General features: G+C 32.5%; 4 protein-coding genes across 4 annotated transcripts; 2 read left to right on the top strand and 2 right to left on the bottom strand.

The window, feature by feature from the left end:
- The first annotated feature begins 5,049 nt into the window (after nt 1-5,049).
- On the top strand, nt 5,050-10,281 carry LOC133334136 (female-specific protein transformer). The gene is made up of 4 exons (XM_061542433.1): nt 5,050-5,299; nt 8,928-9,025; nt 9,083-9,655; nt 10,039-10,281. Exons 1-4 carry the CDS (start codon nt 5,050-5,052, stop codon nt 10,279-10,281), a joined length of 1,164 nt encoding a protein of 387 aa, XP_061398417.1.
- Nucleotides 10,282-12,648: 2,367 nt separating this feature from the next.
- On the bottom strand, nt 12,649-13,560 carry LOC133334132 (dihydropteridine reductase). Its single transcript, XM_061542428.1, has 4 exons — nt 13,472-13,560; nt 13,215-13,401; nt 12,824-13,157; nt 12,649-12,763 (listed from the first exon to the last, which is right to left on the bottom strand). Exons 1-4 carry the CDS (start codon nt 13,553-13,555, stop codon nt 12,661-12,663), a joined length of 708 nt encoding a protein of 235 aa, XP_061398412.1. The 5' UTR covers nt 13,556-13,560; the 3' UTR covers nt 12,649-12,660.
- Nucleotides 13,561-17,565: 4,005 nt separating this feature from the next.
- Nucleotides 17,566-19,924, top strand: LOC133334160 (polycomb group RING finger protein 3). The gene is made up of 4 exons (XM_061542457.1): nt 17,566-17,711; nt 17,788-17,940; nt 19,431-19,714; nt 19,775-19,924. Exons 1-4 carry the CDS (start codon nt 17,606-17,608, stop codon nt 19,898-19,900), a joined length of 669 nt encoding a protein of 222 aa, XP_061398441.1. The 5' UTR covers nt 17,566-17,605; the 3' UTR covers nt 19,901-19,924.
- A 4,804-nt stretch (nt 19,925-24,728) lies between these two features.
- On the bottom strand, nt 24,729-25,676 carry LOC133334131 (large ribosomal subunit protein eL18). Its single transcript, XM_061542427.1, has 3 exons — nt 25,584-25,676; nt 25,349-25,435; nt 24,729-25,210 (listed from the first exon to the last, which is right to left on the bottom strand). The coding sequence occupies exons 1-3, from the start codon at nt 25,584-25,586 to the stop codon at nt 24,734-24,736; spliced, it is 567 nt and encodes a 188-aa protein (XP_061398411.1). The 5' UTR covers nt 25,587-25,676; the 3' UTR covers nt 24,729-24,733.
- Nucleotides 25,677-25,889: the final 213 nt, after the last annotated feature.

Genomic DNA, 25,889 nt, shown 5'->3' on the forward strand with positions numbered 1-25,889 from the left:
TTCAGAAATGTCCGAGATGAGCCCATAAACTCAACTTGTCTCATTAATGAAATGGCAAAAAATGTTTTCCTGCATTTATTTAGCTAGCAACCAAACAATAACATTAATTCAGTACGCGTATTAAGCTTAGGTATACACAGATACATACATATATGTATTGTTCGTGTTTTATAACAAATCGTGTTACGACAAGCGAAAAAATGAACCTCAAATTGCAAATTACTACAATAAAAATTACCAGCAATCGATCAATGTATTGTATGTAAAAACCATCTGTCCCTCCAATATCCAAGTCTGAAATTAATGCGAACATGACATTTCATTGATAATTAACAATCGATGATCGCGAAACGTTTCACTTCAATATTCATTTAAGGTTTCAACATATTCTCTTATTTCTTAGCTCAAAGAATCCGTGCTCAAGCTTTACTTACCAGAGTCTTAAATACAAATAGCGCTACCAAATATGCGATAATAAAATGCTAAAATTAGTTCTTTTCCTTTTTATTTTTAACAATAAAAAAATAAAATGTCTTGGTTAATGAAAAACAGCCACAGAAATGCTGTGTGTATTGAGAATAGACACTAGGGATAAGTAAATCGACTTTCGACTAATCGTCTTTTTGTTTTGAACATGGCCTATAAATAAGGTCACCAAGGGAGACCAGCTGATAATCGATACCTCTCAAGTTTGCTGTCCAAATGCATTATTGTGAATTGACTTCCATTACGAAAACGTAAACAAAGTCGAAATTTTTGACATTAGACTTGAGAAAAAACAGCTGTTTTCCGATTTCGATTGCTATCTTGGTGACCTTATTTATAGGCCATGGACAAAAACAAGACATATGGCCTATAAAGTACGAAAAGGTACCTCAAATTCTACTTCAAATGATAATAAATCAAAATTATCGAGAAATATTTGCCAATATTTATACCAGTTATTTGCATACATAATATATGTTATAATTTAAGCGTAAATGTATTCACGAATAATAAAAAAATCTAATTTTTGTTTTCGTACGTTTATGTCAATTCGTACCTTTTGTGAACAAAAAGTACGCTTGTTACAAAATTAAAAATAGCGCAACTCTAATTACTCTCTCAAGAGAGAGAAACTCTCAACACCGATCCCGATCCCGACAAATATAAAACCACGCTTATTTGGGTAATATTTTAGTACGGGGCGCAAAAAATTAGGTACGACCTTAATGTCAAAAATTTGAAAATTGTTTAAGGCGCGTTTAGAATATAGCCTTCATCGTAATAATGTGCATTATCGAATATGGGTTCACCCATGGTATAATTATTACTCATGGTTCACCCATGGTATAATTATTACAAGGTAGGGCACAGCTACCAACTGATTACAATTGTTTCTCAATACATTGTCAAATAAATTGAAATATATTCAAGTTTAATTGAAATGAAAATACATTACTTTGTTACGGATGAAACAAACATTTTATGGTATTCCCTACTGGATTTTGGGAAGAAATCATAACATTTCATTCATTTTTCGCGAATTTAGTTTTGTGTTGAAAATATTTCAAATAAACACAAACACTTGTTGCGTATATTTATTTTATTTTTGGAAGAAGAGGCCACACGTGCATTGTTGCTTTTTTGTTATTCAACTCAAGCTGCCCTACCTTGTATTATTGTACCATGGGTTCACCCAAATTAACATTTATTAAAGTACATTTACATATACGATTTTAAATCGACTCGATTAACGAAATCCAGAAATACACCCTAATTGTTTACACATACCCTTAATCATGATCTAAATGCCGATCAGCTGATGTTTGTTAGTATACATACAAAATTATTAATTTGCGGCAAAAATATTTGTTTGCAATTTGAAAAAGAATAGAAGAATTACCACAATGGAAATGTTTTTGCAATACTGTGATCGTTTGGAAAGTAAAAAAACACCTAAAAACACAAAAATTCTATAATTAATTTTTATTTTCCTTTGATCTGTCATTTTTGTATTTGTCACCCGTTAAATTTAAAAACAAACGGCATGTAAAACAGTTGCAAATTTTGGTACATTGTGAGAGAGTTGTATTTTTTCGTACAAAACCCGCGATGCATCTCAGTAGTATCATGATTTCGATCATGATTTAAAATAAATCCTGCTGCACGATGATTTAAATTTGTGTGGTAAATCATGGTAAATTTAGCCTGATTAAGAAAATAAACCCTGATTCAGCCTTTAATCATGATTAAATGTTATATGTAAATTCGCTTTTAGTCCGCTTTTCCACAGGCAGATTTTTATTTGGCAAATTTTTTGTTTTCTCTTTTGAAATTTTCGCTTGCTTTTCCATTAGCAAATTTTTCTTTGCCAAATTTGCGAATCAAAATACAAAAGAAAGAAAAAAAAACCGTCAAAAGTGTTTGCATTTTAAAGTTTTTTTTAATATATTTTTTTTATTTTTTATATATTTTATTATATATATATATTTCAAAAATTAAATTTCACTTGCACAAATTAAAACAACAGGTTTGTAAACAAAAGCCGGCTGTGTGTCAGTAAAACGAATAGGTTAAAAAACAAATGTCAACAAAATTGTTTTCAACGAACAGACCAAAGCAGAATTTGCGTGTACCGCAAATTCTGAACAGGCAAAGTTTTATTTTTCTTCCTCTCACCCCTCTCGCCTACAAACTCCGTATTTGCCAAATAAAAATTTGCCTGTGGAAAAGCAGACTTACCATTTTCCAAAACTTTCTACATATCCCAATCCTACACCCCAAAAGTGACCATAGCTCCGAATTTCGGGATTACAGTTGTATTGGTTCACCCAAATCCAAATTGTACCAATTAGTACTTTTCGTACACATAAGTAAACTATTTCCAAAACTATGTACTTATTCCAATCCTACACTCCGGCGGCGATGTTAATTTCAAATTTCCGGATTCCAGCTCCATTTGTACCTCCAATTAAAAAGTGTACCAAATATACTACCATATAGAATGTTTCGTGTATATGAGTACACGCTATCAAACCCACCTCCTTATATCGACCCTACTTCTCTACTATTGCTGTGTTCTTCGGAGTTAAATGTATTTTAAATTTTTGTGCACGTTAACACGAACCCTTTAATGTCATATGTGTTGTCAGTTTTCTGTTTGTATCATGGTATAATAATAGAAGGTAACAGCAAGTGTTGTTGTACAACAAACGATACAACAACCACATAGAAATTTGTTGCTGTAAGTTATACTATTGTCAACGTCTTTTGACAGAAAAATTTAAACAAACAAATTATCAAGAAATTCTATTTATTTTGAAAATGAAATATTTTCGAATCCTCAAAATAAAATTGAAAAACTTGAATGAAAATCTATCAAATTTATATTTCTATCGCTTCCACATCTTTCCTATAATTGAGCCATTGCCACATATAAGTGTAACACGTATGAAAATGCAGGGAATTGCGAGTTATTTCACGAAGAAATATTTGCTTCCTCAAACTTTCCCAGTAGGCAGATTGAGTAAATTGTATACGGGAGCACATTTAATAAAGAACAATTTCAAATTGTATGCGTTCCCAATTTTCCTGTTGGGTGATTTTTAAAAACATAATTTGTCAAATTCATATTGACACTAGTATTACGTTGGAATCAAATCAGCTGGGATTTGCTGTTACCTTTTATAATTGTACCATGCAAAGGGAGTAAAACATTGTGAAAATTGACACTTCATTGAATTTCTTTATACATTTAATTTTAAAACCAGTGAACCGAGCCATAAAGCAATATAATACTATACACTATTACCATTGGACTTACATTTTCAATGTATGCATGCTTATTTGTTCCAAGATACATTTCTCCTATACAATTTGGTGGTATATGAACTTTTACAAAAATAGAGAGAAATTAAGGATTTTCATTCATCATAATTTGTGACATCTTTAAACTTTATGCGGTCTCGTAGCCATCGGCCCTATATTGGAATGTTCGATAATATTAATATTAGATAATTTCAGAATATGTAGTGCCTGTAAATATTTATTTATAAATACCACCTCTGTGTACATACATTAATATAATTGCATTTATAAAATTCAACCACTCCTCAACCATATAATTAAAATTTAGCGATTTTTAAAATAATATATATTTGACGTTAACCGTCTCCGTAAATTCCTGGGTTTGGGTCAAAATTGTGGCCTTTAAATATAAACTGGTCACTACCAAAACTAATAGAAGTCGACTTAGGCCAGAACCGAATATACATACAACATTTCCAGAATTCTTGAAGGGAAATTTTTGAAAGATGCCGACACATACTGAATCATTTATTCAAAATTGTGCTAATATTGTGTTTTCAGAAGATAATTGTTTAAATCACCATTTAATTCGGATCGTGATAATCAGATTACAAATTATAAGGGACAAACGGACATATGATAAACGATATACACAAATTTAAGTCTAGGAGTTGTGCAGCTACAAACTCTTGAGGCTACACAACTTTTAACATAGATGTGTAGGGTATAAAAACATTTTGTTCTGATTGGTTGAATCAAATTTGCCTAAATTTTGAAATGTCAAGGCGAATTGAATTTTATTTGCCTTGTTTACAAATTTTGACATATTATGTTACAAAAAAAATTGCTTTGTTGTAGTAATTTGCCGATGCGACTACCTAATATATGTGCCTTGGTCTCGATTTAGCAATTAAAACGACATACTGCACATTGTCACCATAAAAGGTTCAGTATAAACACGCTTTATGCGCAATGTATGACTGGGTACCTAAATTATGAACAAACCGAATACTGAATTTGTATTAGCTACTCTACATTGAAGCATTCCACATCACAAAGGTTTATAAGAGACGCGAATATGGAATTGGTGGAAGTAATATTTATTAGATAAATAATTCCAACATAAAAAGTATAATTGCCGTATGTATGTTAAATGTTGATATAAATGGTGTTTTAGTTGGTGAGATAGAATGGCTTTCAAGAAAACAAATATTTTTGCAGTCACTTAACAAGTTCTCTGAAATCGTTTAGTATTCGCGAATGGAAAAGCCAGACACTAAGGATACAGTGGAAGAAGCATCCACAAAAAAGGAGCTACTGGACAAAGCGCATACAAAAAATGAGCCTTCAAAGAGAATCATTGTTAAATTCGTGCCTGAAGACGAAGTTGTATTAAGGCACACCATAAAAGTAATTCAACAGTCCACCGATTGTGCTGAGAAGAAAGGGCCCAGTATGATTGTCAGATCTGTCAATTTGAATGACGGGATTCAAATAAGACGGAGATTCGGTAATTTTCATAAAATACAAATAATTATAATTAGTTATTTTGCAGTAAATGTTCACCATCTTTTCGAAGAACAAGCTTCTTATAATTATATAAACTTGAAATGCATTAATAAGTAATAATGGATCAACAATCAACATTCCCTTTGGAATCCGATACTGGAATATCTATCGTAAGTATAAAACAACCATGGTATAGGGAAAAGGTCTTCAATTGTGCTTAGATAAGCGAAGTTACGGAAAAAATACAAAGAAAGACAGCATTATTTCTTCTTGTTCGCTCTTAGCATTAATACCAATGTAATGACTATAAATGTAGGTACTGCAGAAACGAATATGTGTCGTAATTGGCCAGTTAAATCATTCGCAAAAAATTACAGGACAAATTTCAAAGGTGCAATAAAGATGAATTAGGATTTTTGTTGTACCATTTGTATGAAATCGAACAAAAATATATACTCGTTATTCTGGATTCCGTAAGGTACGCTCCGCAAAATTCTATCGCAATCGAATAAATATTGGGTATTTGGTGCAGAATTTACATAAAATCGGTCGAAAATGTATATGGGAGCTATATGTAAATCTGAACCGATTTCAAACAAATAAACAAGAAAAGTAGTTAGCCACTTGCCAAACATTGAAATATATTATTATTTTTAGAATAATACCTTCTAAGATATCATTAAGAAATCTTGTTAAATGGAGTAGTATAGTTTGCAATTTAAATGAAATCGGCCTTAATGGCTTCAAATTGCATTTTTTGGAATAAATAAATAAATAAAAAAGTGCTAATGAATTATACCTATACACTGGTGGCGAAAACAAAAAAGCCACTGAAATTGAAAACTGAATAAACTTATACTAATTTTTTTCAAAAATAAATATGTATTCACTAAAAAAACACAGTATTTGTTTTGAAATAGAAAATAATCTATGAAAAATTAAATTGACCCAGTTTTTGCTTGGATAAAACTAATGCAACTTTTTGATTTCGTAAAGATCTGATGATTGTGCTGGCCATTATAAAACCCTGATTTTTGACTCCCGCAAACAATCTTGACATGTTTCGGGGTATATTTGAGGATATTTTCAAGCTGAAACGCCCAAACAAGCGGTATATTTTCTTCAACGAGGGCCATAGCGTTTTTATTTATTTAAATAATCCGATCCATTACTTCATATAATATTACCGAAATAAAATTCTGAGATAAATTATTTTCACAATCACTGGTAATTAGCTGTTTTATCGGTGTACTGTATTTGTTTCCAGCCATTTTTGTCTCATTAGGCAGTAAGTCAAAATTGAAAACAAACACATCTAATAAAATTATTTTAAAAACCATCTACAACAATCGAAATATGCGTAGAAATCAAAACAAAGTAATTATAATGATAAAAATAACTAACATTTCAGAGTTCATCAGTTTGTACTGTAGAGTTGCTTTAATTTAGTCCAAGCAAAAATTGAGGCCTTTTCGATTTCCATACATTATTATTTATTTCATTAAAGAAGTACCCGATTTAAAACTGAAAACCCCAGACGATATAATTATTTTTGAAAAAGTTATACGGCAAATATATATATATATATATATAAGAAGTACCCGATTTAAAACTGAAAACCCCAGACGATATAATTATTTTTGAAAAAGTTATACGGCATATATGTAAATATATTAAATGCCGTATAACTTTTATTATATCGTCTGGGGTTTTCAGTTTTAAATCATATATATATATATATATATACATATGTATATATATACAGTTCCGAATATAGAAACAATTGGTAACTATATATTAAATTTGTCGATTATGCGAATATGCAGTAAATGAGATTCAATTCATCAATATCTCTGATATGCATTGAATTAGTTACGAGACTGAAATTTAAAGTATTTTCAAATTTATTTATATTGCATATTGCACATTCTATCAACCTTCCATAAAAACATTTAATATACAAATTTTGCAAATCATCCTATGCTTCATTTTTTTCAGAACACCAAAAGTACTCGTATTTGCAACACGATTCAGTTCTACATAAATGATTTCGGCCAGAGAACTTTTAAAAAATATATATTCATAGCAACAGATGGAATTCGTATGGCAGCACAACAAAGTGTAAGCAGAAAAAAATTCTAGCAAACTTATCTACAATCAACACGCCCTTAAAATATCAGGAGAGAAAAATATGCCTACAATCAACTAGTCCCTAAAGGAAAACATCTGCAATCAACATGTCCATATAGGATAAAGTCAACAAGACCGGAATCATGTCTACAATCAACTTACTTTTTACGACACAACGATAATCAATTTAATCGTATGCGAAATCGTGGAGTCATCGATTCAAAATTGAGGTATATACTAGGGAAATTAAAAATATGTTATATATGGTGGTTTGATTGCCTTTATAGCATATATTATTACGAATATCCATATATAACACATTTATTTCGGCAAAATAATTCGTGCATGCATATGTTAAATGATCTTGATACGAACATCGGTAGGTATGAATGTATGTCAAATATAAAGACTATACATGTATATACTGCAGAAACAAAAATGTCGCGAGAGTGACCCAGAAGAATCCTTCGTAAAAAGGACAGATCAAATATGGAAATTTTGAAAGTGCAATAATAATGTTTGATATTTATTATTTATGTGAAAATGTTGAAAGTGCAAAATGTTCACACAATTCACATATTAACTCGCAAAAGAAACCGCTCTTTATCTCAAAAGATAAAAATAGGAGGCTCTCAACCTATGGTAGTACTCTTAAAATACTACAAAAAGTATTAATTGTGAATTGTAAACAATTTAGTTGTGTTTTATTTATTTTTTTAAATATTATTTTGTCTCCGAAAGTCGTGTAGGTGACTGTGAAGTCCATATGGACTGGAGCCAAAACTAAAGCAACTGTAATAGCAAACTGAATAAATTACCTGTAACTTTTTTAAAAATTAACTTATAGTAAACGTATTTTTAGAAATAAATAGGTAATTTATTCTCTTAAAATAACAACAATCTGTGAAAATTGTTACAAATTATTGTAAACAACTCAGAACATCCGTTTTTATTACTATTTGCAGTCGTCATTTTTTTATAAATGTAAAATAAAGACTTATTTTACATTCTTATGTAAATAATGTTCATATATTACGATAGTTTATTGTGGAGTAAAATATCAACATTGTGGTAAATTAGGCTTAAGTGTTTTTTATTATAGAAGTATTGAATAAAACATGGCATGCATTCTATTAAAGTATATAGGTATTTCCATAATACCAAACATAGCTTACCAAAACAAAGCTACAATCAACTGGTAAATCGTCTATCAACTTACATACACAAATGGAGGAATTGTGGCAGCGCAAAAGTCGACTGAATTTTTAAAAATTAAATGAAACAAATCATATATAAATAAGTCTACATCAAAATAACGTGTAATAAATTTAATTTACAGTTTTTTTTCTGAACTGAAAAAATGTTAACATATTACATATATATATTTTATCCTATTTTCTGTGCATTCCACTCCTTTGTTCAATATAACCCAATCAATATATGCATGTTGAGTCGTTACAGTACATATTGTTTTAATGTATATCTGATTTCCTGAATAGGTGAAGGTGCCAAGCCTCTATTTGATCGCGATGATGTAAAGGTGAATACAGTTGAGGATTGCGGAAGTAGTTCCGATCACAAATCCAAATATCCCAAAGTAAGTTATAAAAATCTCTAAATTTGTTCACAATTGTTTATTAAAGTTTCGGAAAAGGGCTCCAGTCCTTTCAAACACTATCATGGAGTACTGCATGAAAAATCTCCGGACACTTCACGAAATTTAGACGGAAAACATGAACGTGGCGAAAAACACGATTATAGGCGGAAAAGCAAATCGGAGAAGACAAATTTGAAACAGATTATAAGCAAACAAGCTTACGAAAGAAGTAAAAAACCATATTTCAGTGATCCCATTCGGGAGAGGGATCGTTTAAGGCGTCTCTATGGTAGTCCCAACGCACGAAAATCTCGGTCACATTCCCCTAGCTACATTAGAAGGCGAAGTTCACCGAGATCTCGGCGTGTAAGCAGTAGTCCAAGAAGTAGACGTTCCAGAAGTCGAAGTAGGCGCCGAAGCTCCTCCCGGGACAGGTCTTCTCGGAGGCACCGTTATGATCACAGAACACATCATCGTTCTCGTACACGCTCGCCAAGACGGAATCGTTCCAGACATAGAAGTTCCTCCCCTAGAGAGCGGGATGAAAGAGGGACAAATTTTCAAGAAACGCCACATCGTAATATTCCCCCGACACTACCAGCAGCATTGCCAAATTTTTCCTGCCCATATGTAAGTAAAAAATTGTTGTGTAACTTCTAATGTCTTTTTTTTTTGCGAAGAAGTTCTATTCATTCACTTTTTTGCAAGACGAAAATTAAATAATGTACTATAACTTAATATTCGTCATTTGCCTTGAATTTATTAAATCTTTTACCTAATAAAAAAGGAAAATTACTTATTTATAGAAAATGGATATCATGCAAATATGCTCTGTTCCAGAACCAGAAATAATGTTCTATTAAATACAATAGTTTTCGAGTTTCCTTAAAAATTTGAAGTTTTACCATACATACCAAGTTCAATATTAATTAATGCATTTTGTTCTTTCCCAGTGAATTGTATTAATGTAACATTTATAATATTAATCCAATGTTGGCAAACATTTCTTTCAGCATATTCCTCAACCAATTTTGACTTTCCATGGTGCGCCCCAGCGTCCTTTTACAGCAATTAGACATTTTGCTCCTCCTGCGCTATACGGAGGACTCACACCAACGATGCCCTACATCCAAATGCCATACATCCCAATGCCTGCTGCATCATATCGCCCACATACAGGTCATAGGTATCCACCGCCTAGACAGAACATTAGCAGTACACACGTTCGAAATAAAAAACAATTTCCTAAGTCATAGATATAATATCATTGTTACAGAAATACATGTAATTTTAATATCAACAAGGGCATATTATTGACATCATTTGTTCTAATGAATTTGTTTACGGTAAGCATATACAAACAACGAATTAATGTTATGTTCACTTTTGCTCTATTCCAGAACCTGCAAGAATATTTAATTTATTACAATTTTGGCAACCAGGTCAAAAAGTCCGTCTATGTTACAGAAACACATTTGCCTTTATTATTTGAGGTTCGTACCTAATAGCATGCGTTCAATTTTATCGCCTCAAAATTAAATACATGTATTTCAATGAGAGTTACTCAAATGACCACCATACAGAGTGTGTAGAAGGCTCTTATTTATATACTCCCAAAAGAAACTCAAAATAGATTGTTGGATTCATTTGTCGATGGAGACAATATATTCGAATAATTATACAGCCTTATTCTGGATGTCAATTCCATGTGAATTTACTCGCTCTTCCCCTTCGGCTTATTCTGAACATTTTCCTGTGAATTTTTTCGCATTCTCGCTTTCGCCTTATTCTGAATGAAGTTCGAAAGCGAAAAAATCCGCTTTGGGGAAAAATTAGGTATTCTGAATTACAGGGAGTAGGAGAATGAGATGAAATTTTGTGCGAAATTTTTCGCTAATAAATTTAAAGGGAGTTAACTACAAAAACATAAGTAATAACTATGTTTTGAAAAATATTCTCACAATACTTATTCTATGACGATTTAGAATATTATAAATGATAGTAAGCTAATTTTAAACTGGAAAACAACCAATAAAATGCCATTGGAAATCCTATTGATAACGATGCATGCTGAACCAAGTATTGCCAAGGAATGTATGAAGGTAATAAGGAATATTTAAGTGGAGTTTGATGCATTTTGGAGGCGAAATACAGACACTTTGGGTGAAGTTCTGTCTCTCAAGAAAAAAAAAATTTTAAATTATGGAAAATCCAAATTTGCCTGATGAGCCGTTTAACAGTGAAAAACTTAAATAAAAATTATGAAAGAACTAATTTTTTTTAAGCAAATCATAACATAACAGTCCACTTTAAGAATTTGGGGAGATAAACTATCGGAATTAAATAAAAAGGCACACAATTATGTAGTGAAATAATAGATTGTGAATTAATTAATTAAATCGCAGATTTCTTCCTATTATTCGTTGTGTTTTTGCCATCATAAAAAAATGTTCTTTTATTTGTAATTTATTGTAGTTGTTGCAACAAATTGCATCAAAACAATGAACAGCTATTTCACATGCCATATTGTAGGTTGCCATATTTTCAAACTTTAATTTATTTTCTTTTAATTACAAAGCATTTATACAGCGGATTCTTGATATTTCACATTTGTATTGCTATATAGTTTAAATAACAATAAAAAGTAACAATTTTTAATAACAAAAATCAATAAAAATATATTGAAAAATGTTACACAATTAAATTACAATGGGGCAACACACATTGCAACTATTCGCTTTATATAAATCATATGTTTTTATCAAATAGGTTTCCGATTTAAAACGGCATTTATATTAAAACTTTTTACGGGGTTAACCTACTTTATGAGGATTTATTTGACATGTATACAATGAAATTTATAATTTAAACCCACTGGGTTAACGAAATCCGGTACAATATAAACGTACTATAATGTTGATCAAATTGGATATTCGATTTGCTTAAATTATTGCTTAATTTATGCTTGGTAATGGCAATAAGTTGTCCCCATATTCGAACTTAAACTAAGTTTGCAAGAAATATTAGAATGAGCAAAGTGTGTATGAAATCGGTTACTCCCTTCGGAAGTTATCGTGAGCACCAGCCGGCCAGACAGACGGACATGCATAAATCGACTGCAATTTGTCTGAAACGGATTTGGTCCAAAGGAACATGGGGTTAAAAACCAATATTTCGATAAGGCACATTTTTGTCGTATAAAATTGTATATACCCTCATTAGCCATAAGGCTGAGAGCATAACAAATGCAACAAGTGGTTCTGTTAATTTTACACATTTTAGCACTTTACTGAAAACGCGAAAAATTAATGGACTGCCAGTTGGGAATATGATTTAGATATTGATACATCCACAAATCCTAAATTTCCTATGTTGTAAATTTTTTTTTTTTATTTTTTCTATTTTTATACACACTCTCATATTTTTCTATATGACTTTGGCATAGTTGATATGGCCTACCTTAAACAATTGTACCATGCTAGAATGTTTATTTCTTAAAGGTTATCAAGAGATCAAAAGAAAAAATCATACATTTTTAACAAAAGCAATTTTATTCCTTTAAGTAGTACACACACACATACAAGTATGAAACATATATATATATATATATAAAGTAGTAGAAATATCATGACTTTTTATACACTTTCTACCAATTGAGTTACGGAATCTTTTGTAATGAGCTGCAACAAAGATCCAGATTTAGGACGTTCTACACCTTTGGTCCACTTCAGGAATAGACTGAAATTACAGAAATGAACAAGTTTAAAATATGTAAATATGTAGCATTAACATAAATACCCAGCCACTTCAGACAATGGTGTCCAGGTACTGAAATCAGCTTTAGGCATCCATTTACGGTTCATTGGAGTGTCAAGGGTAACAGGCAATATCGATACAACTAGTGCATCATTTGGTAAACCAGAATCTTTGCCAGCCAAAGAACGTGTTAGTTGATGAACAGCAGCTTTGGCCATGCCATATCCGATCATACCAGGTGTGCCATCCAATGCCGGCTTGGCGCCAGTCAAGGCCAATACTCCTCCATCCTTAAGATAATGTGAAGCAACGGCAGCCGAAATAGTTGAAGTCCACACACTTTGACGCCACATTAAGTCCGCATTTTTGGCCAAATCTAAATTTGTTTATTTTTTAATATTTAGTATTCGCTGGTGGTCCCATAGTTTCCTACCTTTTTTTGCATTTCCCCCAGCCCATCCTCCAGCAACACAAATCACAGCATCCAATTTATTTTCTTGCAGTACATCCCCTACTTTACTGAGAACGTGTTGCTCTTGGTCAGTCCATGAGCCGTCTCTTGGCACCACAATGCTGACATCGGCCTGATCATTTTCACTTAAATCTATACTTCCAACCCACTAGAATTGTCAGTGAAAGTTCTTTATATTTCCAAGGCCATGTTAAGCTATAATTTGTTACAATACTCACATAATTGTGACTCTTGAAATGAGATACACATGCTGCCCCCAGTGCCCCCCTACCACCGTAGATTAAAACACGACCAACAGACATTTTCCGAGACAACCAACTGATACAGTGGAAAGGCAAAAAGCTAATGCTACTGTAAACCGGACCAATAATATTCAGAATCAAATTTATTACAAACAGTCAAATAAAACCAATACACACGGCCTTCATACAGATTTAGTCAGTGATGCGCGGCTGATGAGAGTATGTACGTTTAATTGGCCGCTTTCTGGTAGTAGTTTTTACGCATGTATGTCGTATGTCAAGAAAAATGCTAAAGCAAATTAGCCATTTTGCGTACTTCCCAGACGCTAGGATGTAGCATAATAAGTTTTTAACCCGTACCATTATTTAAGAATTACGTATTTACTGGAATAATAGTTTATCCTACGTGTACAAATTTGTACGGACATCTGAGTTTCCCATCACTAATTCCATTTATATGACACGAGCTAACGAACTTTTTGAAAGTGTAATCAAATACTTGTTGAATCAAGCTGGTTCGTGAGTCAGTTGTTTTTTGGGAAATTATAAATGGCACAGTAGTCTCCGAAATAGAATAAAATACGAGTTCAATTCTATGCCATGTCCTAACGGGCATTTGAACAACTATGCTCGCTCGCACAATCACGTACATGAATTAACTCGTTTATACTACACATAAGGTTCGTTCCCGTACTTTTTGATAGTAAAGCTAGTAAAAGAGCGACTATCAAAAATTACTCTCACATACAAGATTTGCGCAAAAAGTAAAGGAACTGAAAATAGTTAAAACATGAAGAAACGTCCAAATCAAAAATTTCATCAGTTAAGGACAAAAAAAGACTGCAGAAACCTAATGCATACAAAGAAACAAAATGTTAAACGGCGTCCATTGTGTGATTTTGATAATATTAATAGTTATTTTTTATTTGCATAATTTATAGGAAAACATTATCGAATATTTGGAAGTGGAGTTTCCGACGACTCCAAGCCCGGAAAGGCTTACATGGCTGGACGCTCCCATAATGTTAATGCTATAGCCCACTAGAACAACAAGATATGGATGAAGTCAAGTTTAGGGGCTCCACTCGGATCATTTTAAAATGATTACCGTTAGTAGCCCTCCTTGGAGCTGATTACTGTGATATCCCGAGACAGCAACGTAGACAGGATTTCATTTCGGGGAGGGCCCGGTAGTACAAAATGAATAAAAATCGCTGTTGCAAACATACATTTATTGTGAAAAAAATTCATTTCGTACGTCCCTGTCCCGAGATATTGGCCTTGAAATTTCGGAACATATGCATGTTCCCAATCCAAGTCTTCATTCTATAGTATCTTCATCTGAATCTTCTGCCAGCCATTCATCTTCCCTATCCTCCAAAAGAGAATAACAAAATCTGTTTGCCCATTTTTAAATTTTTTATTTGGTTTTATTTTAAAGCAAATGTGTGTGCGTGTGTCCCTTTTGTTGAAGCGCTAACTTTCATATGCTTTATTTCGGACTGTATATCTCTGGCAATCAAATGTCAAATTCACAATTTACTACATTTATTATTTCGTGCTAGGCCAAATTGGTCTTGCAGAAAATAGGAGAAGAGAACGCCATTTTGGTTTTAACTCTCTTAAATTTAACTTCAATTTTTCCTACTTTTCGGAGTAAGGGAACGCTTTTCGAGCAAAAATTCCAAAACTATTACAATATAGTACTATTTTGCAGGTTTGGGAACACAGCTATAATTAGTACCAAATTTACATCCTTCTGCATATGTAAAAAGTAAACTCTTTTTTTACATTTCATTCATAATTTTCAATTTTACTGAATAAATTTGAAAATTTTATAAATATTTACATGCTGTCCAAACTAATTTATTTTCGATAAATTTTAAGGTATTCTCGCAACACCATCATATGCAGACATATGATTTCTATTTTTTCATAATTTTACTTTTGTCAACATTAAGCTTCCAAAATTCAAATGAGGATATTCTCTTTTGAAATCTACGCACAACATGTGTTCGGTGGGTAAAATTACCAAATTATTAATATTGTTTAATATTTTAAAGTTCCCTGCCTCTATAATCTATAAATATGAGTTGTTATACCAATAGCTATATCTTGAGAACAAATGTGCATCAAAAATTAAGATATTTGCAATATAGAATTTTATTGATCACAACTTCTGATTTAAATATATGTATATGACATGCATATTTATATGTAATTATATAAAGATTTGTAAATCATAAAACATATAAGAGCTTTAGAAAATATACATTTTAAATTTGTAAAAAATATGTCGATGTATTACATTTTATGGAATTTATTTTTCATATTTGGTCTGTTCCCGTACTGAAAGAATCTACTCGATTTTACTATTTTCTTCGATATCATAAAGGAAATTTTGTTATCGTAGTAAAAAATAGTAGATTCTTGCAGTACGGGAACAGACCAATTATTTGAAATTGATAGATGGGTTACATACATGGTACAATTACAAAAGGTAACAGCAAATCCCAGCTGATTTGATTCCAACGTAATACTAGTGTCAATATGAATTTGACAAATTATGTTTTTAAAAATCACCCAACAGGAAAATTGGGAACGCATACAATTTGAAATTATTCTTTATTAAATGTGCTCCTGTATTCAATTTACTCAATCTGCCTGCTGGGAAAGTTTGAGGAAGCAAATCTTTCTTCAAGGAATAACTCGCTATTCCCAGCATTTTCATATGTGTTACACATATATATGGCAATGGCTCAATTATAGGAAAGATGTGGAAGCGATAGAAATATAAATTTGATAGATTTTCATTCATTTTTTCAATTTTTATTTTGAGGATTCGAAAATATTTCATTTTCAAAATAAAAATAATTTGATGATAATTTGTTTGTTTGTTTACATTTTTCTGTCAAATGAGTTGACACTAGTAGAACTTACAACAAGTGGTTGTTGTATCGTTTTTTGTACAACAACACTTGCTGTTACCTTCTATTATTATACCATGGGTTACATATTGAAAAGTTTTGCCATTATTTGGTCTGTTCCCGTACTGCGAGAATCTATTCGATTTTACTATTTTATTTTTTATTTATTTATTTATGCATTTCAAAGCCAAGCCAAAAAACCTTATAAGGCCAGTATACTGCAAAATAAACTTAGACCAAATTAAAAATATAAATTTTTAACAATAGTATTTCTTTTCATGTAACATATGTTCAAGCTCTATAATTATTCATTGAAAGTAATAGATAAAAATCATTTGAATAAGAACTACTCTGAATTAGATTTCGTTTACCCAGTGGGTTTCAATTGTCAATTCCTTTGCATATATGTCAAATAAATACTCTTAAATCCTCTAATGTATATGCCGTTTTACCCTGGCACAATAATATAAAGGTACACTTGGGGTTTAAACAGAATTAACGTGAAATAGACTGGATTTGGTAGTAGATTTGTTAATATCGCCCGAAGCAGAATGCTCACGTTGAGCCATCCGTCGCGTTATTTGTTATCGAAAATACAACAACCACAAGGAAACGATATGCGTTTGTGTTATCGTTTCCTTGTGGTTGTTGTATTTTCGATAACATCTAACGCGACGGATGGCTCAACGCGAGCGTTCTGCTTAGCCCTTTATTGAGGACAGCCAAAAGGAAATTCAACGTATCCATTGCACATACCATTGTGCAGCCAAAAGGAGTTTCACATTTTTTAAATTTTGTAAAGTGCATTTTTGTACGCCGAAATGTCAACATACAAATGTCAAATATTCAGCTAAGCCCCAAAAATTTTCGCATTGAGCGTTTTTTTTGTTTAAAATATATTTAACTTCGAAGCGCAACGCACATCAACTTCAAGCGTTAATGGCTAAGCAGAATGCTCGTATGGATCCTTTGCGAGCGACGCAATATCGTGGTTCAAGTAAAATCCAAACACCGTGGCAACTCAGATACCATTTTGACATTGACAGTCAGTGTAGCCAACTTCAAAATGAAAATGTGAAATGTATTATTGTCGTGTCTGTTGTCAGGTTGTATTTGTTGACAGTGAAGAAAAAATATAATATTTTACAACTAAGACTCGGCTATGTGTAATTAAGTTACTGATATGGAAAGGAGAGTTAAACTGAAGTCCATAAACCCGCATATAACCTGCAAAATTTGCGGTGGTTACTTCATAGACGCCACTACTGTCACAGAATGTTTACATACCTGTTAGTATATACATACACTTATATGCATTTCCCTATGAAATTATTGTACTTATTTACTGATGTTATTGTTTTGTAGTCTGCAAAAGTTGTTTAGTCAAACATTTGGAGGAGAAGAAAACGTGTCCCACTTGCGAAAATGTCATCCATCAGTCCCACCCGTTACAGTATATCAGTTTCGATCGTACCATGCAAGATATTGTTTACAAACTTGTGCCAAATCTACAAGAAGGTAAGAACAAATTGAGTCTATTCCCTGTATGCCGGTTGTAAAAAAGGCACAAATCTCATTGTATCTTTGCATAGTTAGCCAGTAGCATTGGATTTCTGTAAAGTATTTCTAGGTTAGAAGCCTTTGGGGTCAATAGAGTGTTCCAATCATGAGTGTAGGCTTAAGCGGAAATGTCAATTACATCATAACCTTTTAAGAAGGGATTACAAACACCTTTGTGCATAAGCATACATATACAAAATTCAAAAAAAAAACTATGTTAAATAACAATTATTTACATTCAATGATATTGGCTTTAGATATTGTTCTTCAAACAATAAAATTAGAAAAAGTAAAACAAGCAATTTATATAGTTTTTCATATTTTCATATATTTTATTGAGGAACATGTTTCCAGTAAAATTTTTAAATACTCAGTAATACAAAATTCTAAATAGCTCTCACAATTTATACTCTTATTGAAGTTTTGTATAAAAAGGCAACATTTGGTACAAATTGCTAAAAAATGTTGAAATAAAAATATATTATTTTATGATCCGTCTGAATCGCGTATTCATCAAATTCATTTGAAGCGCATAAGATTTCCACGAAGTACTAAAGTGTTTTTGTCATCAAAAATGTACTGCATTTCAATTCACCCATATGCCGACTATAGGGAAACCTTTAAAAAGGTTATTTTAAGGATGGTATTGATTAAAATACATTATTACAAATATTTATTATTAATTTTAAATTTCTTTAACCCCTCAAACCACGGCACTTTTTGTGATTATTTTCTAACAGTTACCTTCAGTGCATTCTCCAACAATATGCATAAGGAGGTTAGATTCAAAGATATGACTGGTTTTGTTGAAACCAATATATGCGATGAAAGATATGAGTGGTTTTGTTGCAAAAGAAATTCGCAATTGATGGCGTCAATCGGCTATAAAATGTGGATTGCGCATTCGCCACTGACTTCCACAGCTTTACAAAAGTGAATAGGAATTGATGAAAAATTATGCTTTCTCTTAACTTCATGTACTTTTTTATGGCCCCACTATATACACTATGTTGTCGTACCCTGTGCAGTATCTGGGATTTTCCTAATTAAATGTTGATGTATTAAAATGGCGTGTTCCAAACGCAATTGGGGACAATATTTTTATTTTATCAATGTTCTTTGGGTATATTGCGATTTATTTGACACACATGTGGTGATAATGTTAAAAGTGGCTCATGTTAGTTATGTGTTGTTTATGCAAGTTATCAAATATGTGTGCTTTGAGATCAAGTCAAGATACGTTTGTAATGCTTGTTATTGCCGACAGACTGATATATATTTGGTCAGTTCCCCTGCTGCAAGAATCTGCTAATTTTTACTATAATAAAGAAAAATTGTTATCGGTGTAAAAAATTATATATTAATGCATGCTCTGGAACATACCAATTATATATATTTATATATTTTATTATATTATTGATTAAAATCTAATTATATATGTATTCAAGATGAAATGCGAAGAGAGCGTGATTTTTACAAGAGTCGCAATATGGCATGTCCCAAAGATTTGCCTCAAAATCACGAAGACGATAACGAAAAGGTTATGGAAGCGCATGCTGAATCCGATTTCCACAGATTGGACGAACAAGTCAATGTATGCCTAGAATGCATGAGCAATAATTTCAAAAATTTGCAAAGACGTTTCATACGCTGCAGTTCCCAAGCAACTATCACACACCTAAAAAAGTTGGTAGCAAAGAAAATATTGAATGGCATTGATAAATATCGAGAGGTAAGATTAAGCGCTTATTTATAACAATGTTTACTGTTAAGCAATTACTTTCTCCTTTAGATTGACATTTTGTGTAATGAGGAGTTATTGGGAAAGGACCACACACTGAAATTCGTTTATGTAACACGTTGGCGTTTTCGTGATCCGCCTTTGAGATTGCAATTTCGACCTAGAGTAGAGCTGTAGACTAAAATATGGTGTTCATCAATGACTATTATACAATTCCATAATGTCTTTCTACTTTGAAACTGACGCTGTTGGCGCTGCCTTTCGGAATAAAAGTTCTTGTAATTATTATTTTATCAAATTTAATTTATATTTAGAAATAATATTATTTAAGACAAATAGTTCATGTATGACATTTTTAAATTATCGGACGGTTTTTTCGTAAGCTTTCATTACTCAGTGCTCATTTTGTTTGATTTTTTCTAATAATTATTAATTTTTATAGCATGCCAGCATTTAACTTCATGTTCTAGAAAGTTAATGTGTCTACATATATTTTTGTAAATAACATTGCAAAATAGTATGTATCGATAGGTGAAATAGAAAATATGTACAAATAAAATATTTTTTAAACAGAAAATGTTTTTTATTAGATTTTTTAATTATAATAGGAGTTATGTTTGTTAACCATCTGCCAATGTTTATTTATAAAGGGGGATACACAAATGCTTTCTTAAGTTAGCTTTGTAACGTGTAAAGGAATAAAGGAGGACGGCGACACAACTAACCCTTTTATTTGCGGATGACGTTTTCTTTGTATTCAGCAGGAATTAAAGGTCTCCAAGAATTTTTGAAAGTGAAATTAATAGTATTCTTGCTCGTATAAGGCTTTTGTCTTTGGAAAATTCGTTGACTATAAACCCTTTTAAGACTAAAGCTATACGATTTGGTTGTCTAACATATGACCTAAATATTTTTTTGGACCAAACCCAGATCTCTTTTGCTTGTTGCCTCAAAATATTAGGTATTTTCATTGATGAAAAACTTTCATTCGAACCTCATATTGATTTTGTTCAGAGGAAAGTTGTAGGTGTTATTCGTAGGTTTTATTCCACAAACATATATCTTCCACCGTGAGTTAAGAAGAGATTGGCTAATGCTATGTTGATGACAAATATTAATTATGGTCTTGAAGTGTTTTCTGGTACTTTTGAACGAGTTTTAGTGAGATTAAAGCGCGTAGATCACAGAATTATACGCTTTGGGTTTGCTTGAGGATATGCGAACACGTGTCGAGCTATGTTTTGAGCTTCATGGGGATGGATTTTGAAAGATTCGTCTCCACCAAAGTATTGTGTAATTTTTATAAAACAATTAGGAATGATGTACCAATTTCATTGAACAACATGTTCTGTTTTAATATGTCGTCGAGAATTACGCAAATTTTCATACCCAGGATATACAACTCCACATTTGAAAAATCATTTTTAATACGTGTAGCTAGATTGTGGAATTACTTATCGGTAGAACTTTGAATTTTCTCGCACTCGAATAATGCTTTTCGTTTAAAGCTGTTGAGCTATTATGTACCTGAGCATTAGTGGTGTTATTTGGAGAAATTTCTGACACATGAAATATTTTTTGTTTGGATGACTTGTTTGCTACGTACTTCATTTGCGTGTAATGGAATTTATTACTTTTCTTTTGCGTACATTGTTGGCTCTTCTGGTCAATCTTTGCAAATTTTTGTTAAGGCTGGTATTACTTATGTATTATTAGGACATTATGTCCTTGTTAAAACTATTTTTGGCCTTGGAGGCTTATGTATTATTGAATGGAATAAATAAATAATTTGACATTTAATAATATGCAGCATGAAGAAGCCTTAAATCCTGTTAAGTAACCCCTGCAAAGAATTAAATTGAGATTAAATTATGCACGGCTTATTTATGGCGCCTTAGACTAGGAAGTCACTGATTGCAAATTCCACAGTTTAATCCTGTCCATTCCTGTTTTACGTAGAACAAGTGTATTTCGTAAATCTAAACCTGTTTCTATAATATATACTGCTAATTTTAAGCTTTTGGAGTAGTCCATGTAATGAAGTTGTTGGAATCGCTCATTTACCTTTGGGTTAAGTGATCAAGTGTACACGTAGTTGACAGCGCCATTAGCCAATTAAAATCAATCAGTAGAGTCCAGATAACACAAAATCACAACAAACGCTGACATTTTAAATGTGAGTATTTTTCTGTAGATGTGCATGTACAATGACCAGTAATGAAGTTATCAAAAAGAGCTTGGAACAAAAAAAAAAAATATAATATGCATATATTTTACTAAGTCCCAATTTAGATTAGGCGAGTTTACTTGCGGCAAGTCTTTGTTTGTTGGAGAGAGGGGCAAGGGGTATAGAAATGAAAAAAAATTGCTCGTACCGACAATTTTCTGGCAATTTGTTTTGTGTATTTCGTATTTGTTGACATTTTATATATATTTAAATGTGAAAAAACAACAAATAAAAAATATTTTGGAAACCGAATTGCCTTGTATAGACGCATGGAGCAAGTTCAAAAGAGAACGATAAAAATTGCCGCAAGTAAACTCGCCTAATATAAATCAGGACTAACATCAAAATGTTTTCCCATGATGTAATTTTAAATTTGTAATTTTTTCAAAAAAATAAACCAATACAGAAATAAAACAGCTACAATTTACATACGAACTTTAATTAGGTACATTTTCTTTAATTATTATTTTTATTTTAATTGCAATTTTGGTCTAAACGGAACACAAGGCAACTGAACACAGCACCCGAGTCTCACTCGGCCAACGTCTGTCACCTCAGCCCATTGTATAAAATCAATAGGGCTGCTACAACAACAACAACCACAAAATCCAAATCAAATGAAGGCAATAGCACAGGCAGTTTCGCTTACAGAATACCGAAACTTGTTCAGTGAGTTATACAGTTGTGTTCTTAAAAATAGTAGTGCAGTTGAAAAATTTATAAATGTCATTTAAACAACCAAATACGCTCATATATTTGATCACTGGCGAAGAAATTTTGAAGAATGGAATGTAAAGATCTAGAAAGCTTGAATTTCTCTAGTATGGTGAAATTCATGAAAATGTACATGTTCACTAAAATAGTAGTGGTCGAAGGGAATGCTAATAGAACAAATTAATAAGCAAAAGTACGTGTTTTCTAAACAAGAACTATGTTGTCATTTGATATTTTAATTAATTACAATTCAGCGTGCTCTGAAATGAAATTTAAACTTACAAATCAGTGATCTGACATTACGCTGGAGATTGATCGAAACTAAGGTATATGCTAGAAACCACAGAAAGGTCCCCTTTGAGTTTTGCAAAATCTCTTAAAGGCTGGCCACTTGAAAAGTGGCGTAACATAACATGGACAAATGAAACAAAAATTGTCCTATAATGTGGAACAGGCTCCAGACAGTTCCCCCAAAGACGGAATATCAACTTCAATACACAGCCAAAACTGTAAAGCATGCAGGGTTAAGTATAATGCATGGGACCTGTTTTTTAATAACCTAAAACCATATACCAGATAGGAAATGTCCATTAAATGGACATTTCAACAGGATCATGATCCTAAACATACCAGCAAACTCGCAAAGGACTGATTTGTATCAGAAAGGATAGACGTAATGCAACGGCATGCGCAGTCACCGGATCTTAATCCGATAGAAAATTTGTTGGCAGATGTAAAGCGATGTGTGACCAATGCCAAACCATTGGGCTTTCGGTAAGTAGGCTTAATTGGTCATTAACACTAGATATAAGTAAGATTCCACCCTGACCAGAACTATTTACCGTATCCTCCAAGTCTTCGCTGTGATACTAAAAAATAATCAATTAATGATTTAAATTGGACAATTATTATTATTATCTTTTTTTTAATAGAAAAAATATCATTTTTTCCGGAATAAATGTGTTGAACTTTATAAAACGAAATAAAACTAAACCCCCTCTGGCTACGGCGCTGATCTGCCCATATATATGTTGTGTATTTTCTCAAATTGTTCCTAATGTCTGCAACTATTGTAATCACAAATAGCTGAAAAATCATGTCACAAAAATACCTTTTAAAACAGCATCATTCGGTGTTTCCGACAGATATGTTCCCTCAGACTATGGTCCGCGGAATTACACACATGTTTTTTTTTATTTTTATTGGGAGGTACCAAAGAGAGTTAAACGATTGGATTGTTCCCATCTTCGGACTTGATCTAAAATATTACAAAAACCGTCGGCGTTTTTCTATAGACAGCATTTTTGCAATAATTATAAGCTCAAAGTTTGAACATTTTTAAATAAACTCACTAAACCCCCCATGGAATCCAAAATCCAATTCGTTTATAAAAAAAATCAGTTTTGAATGTTTTTTTTTACAATAGTAGACATAAATTTTATCTCAAACGTTTTTAACCTGATCGCTTTGATATGTTTTTCAGATGTGTCAATTTAAAGAATTTGAATTACAGTTCTTTGATTATTCTTATCAAAAAAGTGCATACTTTCTGAGATATTGGTCTCCAGATTTCTGCGGAATTTTGGAGGCACATATGATCTGAAATACCGATTTCCGCCAGAAAAAAAATGACACCGTTGTAATCCGGAAAAATGGTAAAAATGTCAAAACGATTCGTGAAGGGGCCCTAAACTAGACTTAAGCCAAATAATGTGATAATCCGTCAAATATATACTTGATCTTTAATTGCTAATTGGTGTCCCGACTATTGGCAAAGCACTATTTTATTAAACTGTCAAATTACTCAAATTTAAACAAAATAATTTAAAATGTTTTTGTTGCAAAGTAAAAAACATTTTAAAAACAGATGAACACATTATTCCTTAGGAAGGCAATAATACAAACACACACTTTTGTTTTTAAAAAATTCCATCAACCAACTGATTGATTTGTTTATTCACGTCTTTTGGAATTTTCTCAAGCGATGTAGTCACAATTTTAATTGGTTGAGAGAAGAGTAGACTTAAATTACAAATAAACATTCGGAGGTGTTATCTTTCGCGAATTGTTTACTTCTTATAACCACAGCTGGAACGACGACCACGGGCGCGTTCGAATTTACGTCCCTTGGAGCGAACATAGGGGCGGGTGTGGGAGTGAGGTACACCGGGTGCCTTTCCGAAATGTTTGCAGGCTGTACGAGCGGTGCGTTTACCTTGCAACAAAAGGCAGTTCTTGCCAGTGGGCGACTTCAAAGCCAGTTGATCGAAGGTGATTACCTCACCGCCAGCCTTCAAGATACGTTCGCGGGCAGTTTGGGTGACATGCAATGCACAAACGGTCATTTTGGGCACGTTCAATAGACGAACATCATCGGTTACGGTTCCGACAATGACAACAGTTGATTCTGGCTGTTGGGCGGCCTTAAAGAAACGAGCAACGCGTTGCAAGGACATGGGTGGCCTGTTGGTCTTGCTCATAAACAAGCGCTTCAACACAATACGGTTAAACTTTTTGTTGGTGCGACGTTGGAGGAAGCGGTACAACTGAAAAACAAAACAAACGATCAAAAACGGTTCACAATATACTATTCGATTGTAAATGCCCGGTATGGTGCTGAATCTTCGATATTTCTGCCCAACGGGTACCAGCATCTACAAATATTGTATGGATAGTTCACTCACCTTGACCAACAAACGGAGGTAAACATCCTGGGATTTAGGTTCGGTTCTGCGAACCTTGCGATCGTATTTGTGGCTGATATCAATACCCTGGAATAGAAGAATAAAAATCTCACTTAGTTATTGTTCATTCACATAACTCATTTGGTAATTTCATTTCATTTTGCTTGTGTAGACTATTTAATTATCGATTGTTTACAATTATTTTCCACTAATTTTTTTCCACATCAAGTCTTACCATAGTGCCGACCGGAAAAAGAAAGAGACGTAGGCTCGCAATATGTAACGTCAAATTGACAAGCACATCGAAGCGAAGTGAGCTGCAGTTTGACACAAATTGCCACCTGGCAATGATATGAGTAGGTTTGTGCCCTTACTGAGTATAGGTTTGTTATACTTCATATTCGTGATTCTTTCCCAGATTAGATTTAGATTTTCCAAAGCAGATTTTTTTGTGAATAACTGAAATTAAAAGGGTATTGATATAACACCAAATATTCTCTTTCTTTCTCCTGACTGTAGGTAGAACAATGTAAAACGATGT

Source organism: Musca vetustissima, unplaced genomic scaffold (assembly GCF_032173495.1).
Source record: "Musca vetustissima isolate MV318-11 ecotype Yass unplaced genomic scaffold, APGP_CSIRO_Mvet_v1 utg3141, whole genome shotgun sequence".
Taxonomy (NCBI): domain Eukaryota; kingdom Metazoa; phylum Arthropoda; class Insecta; order Diptera; family Muscidae; genus Musca; species Musca vetustissima.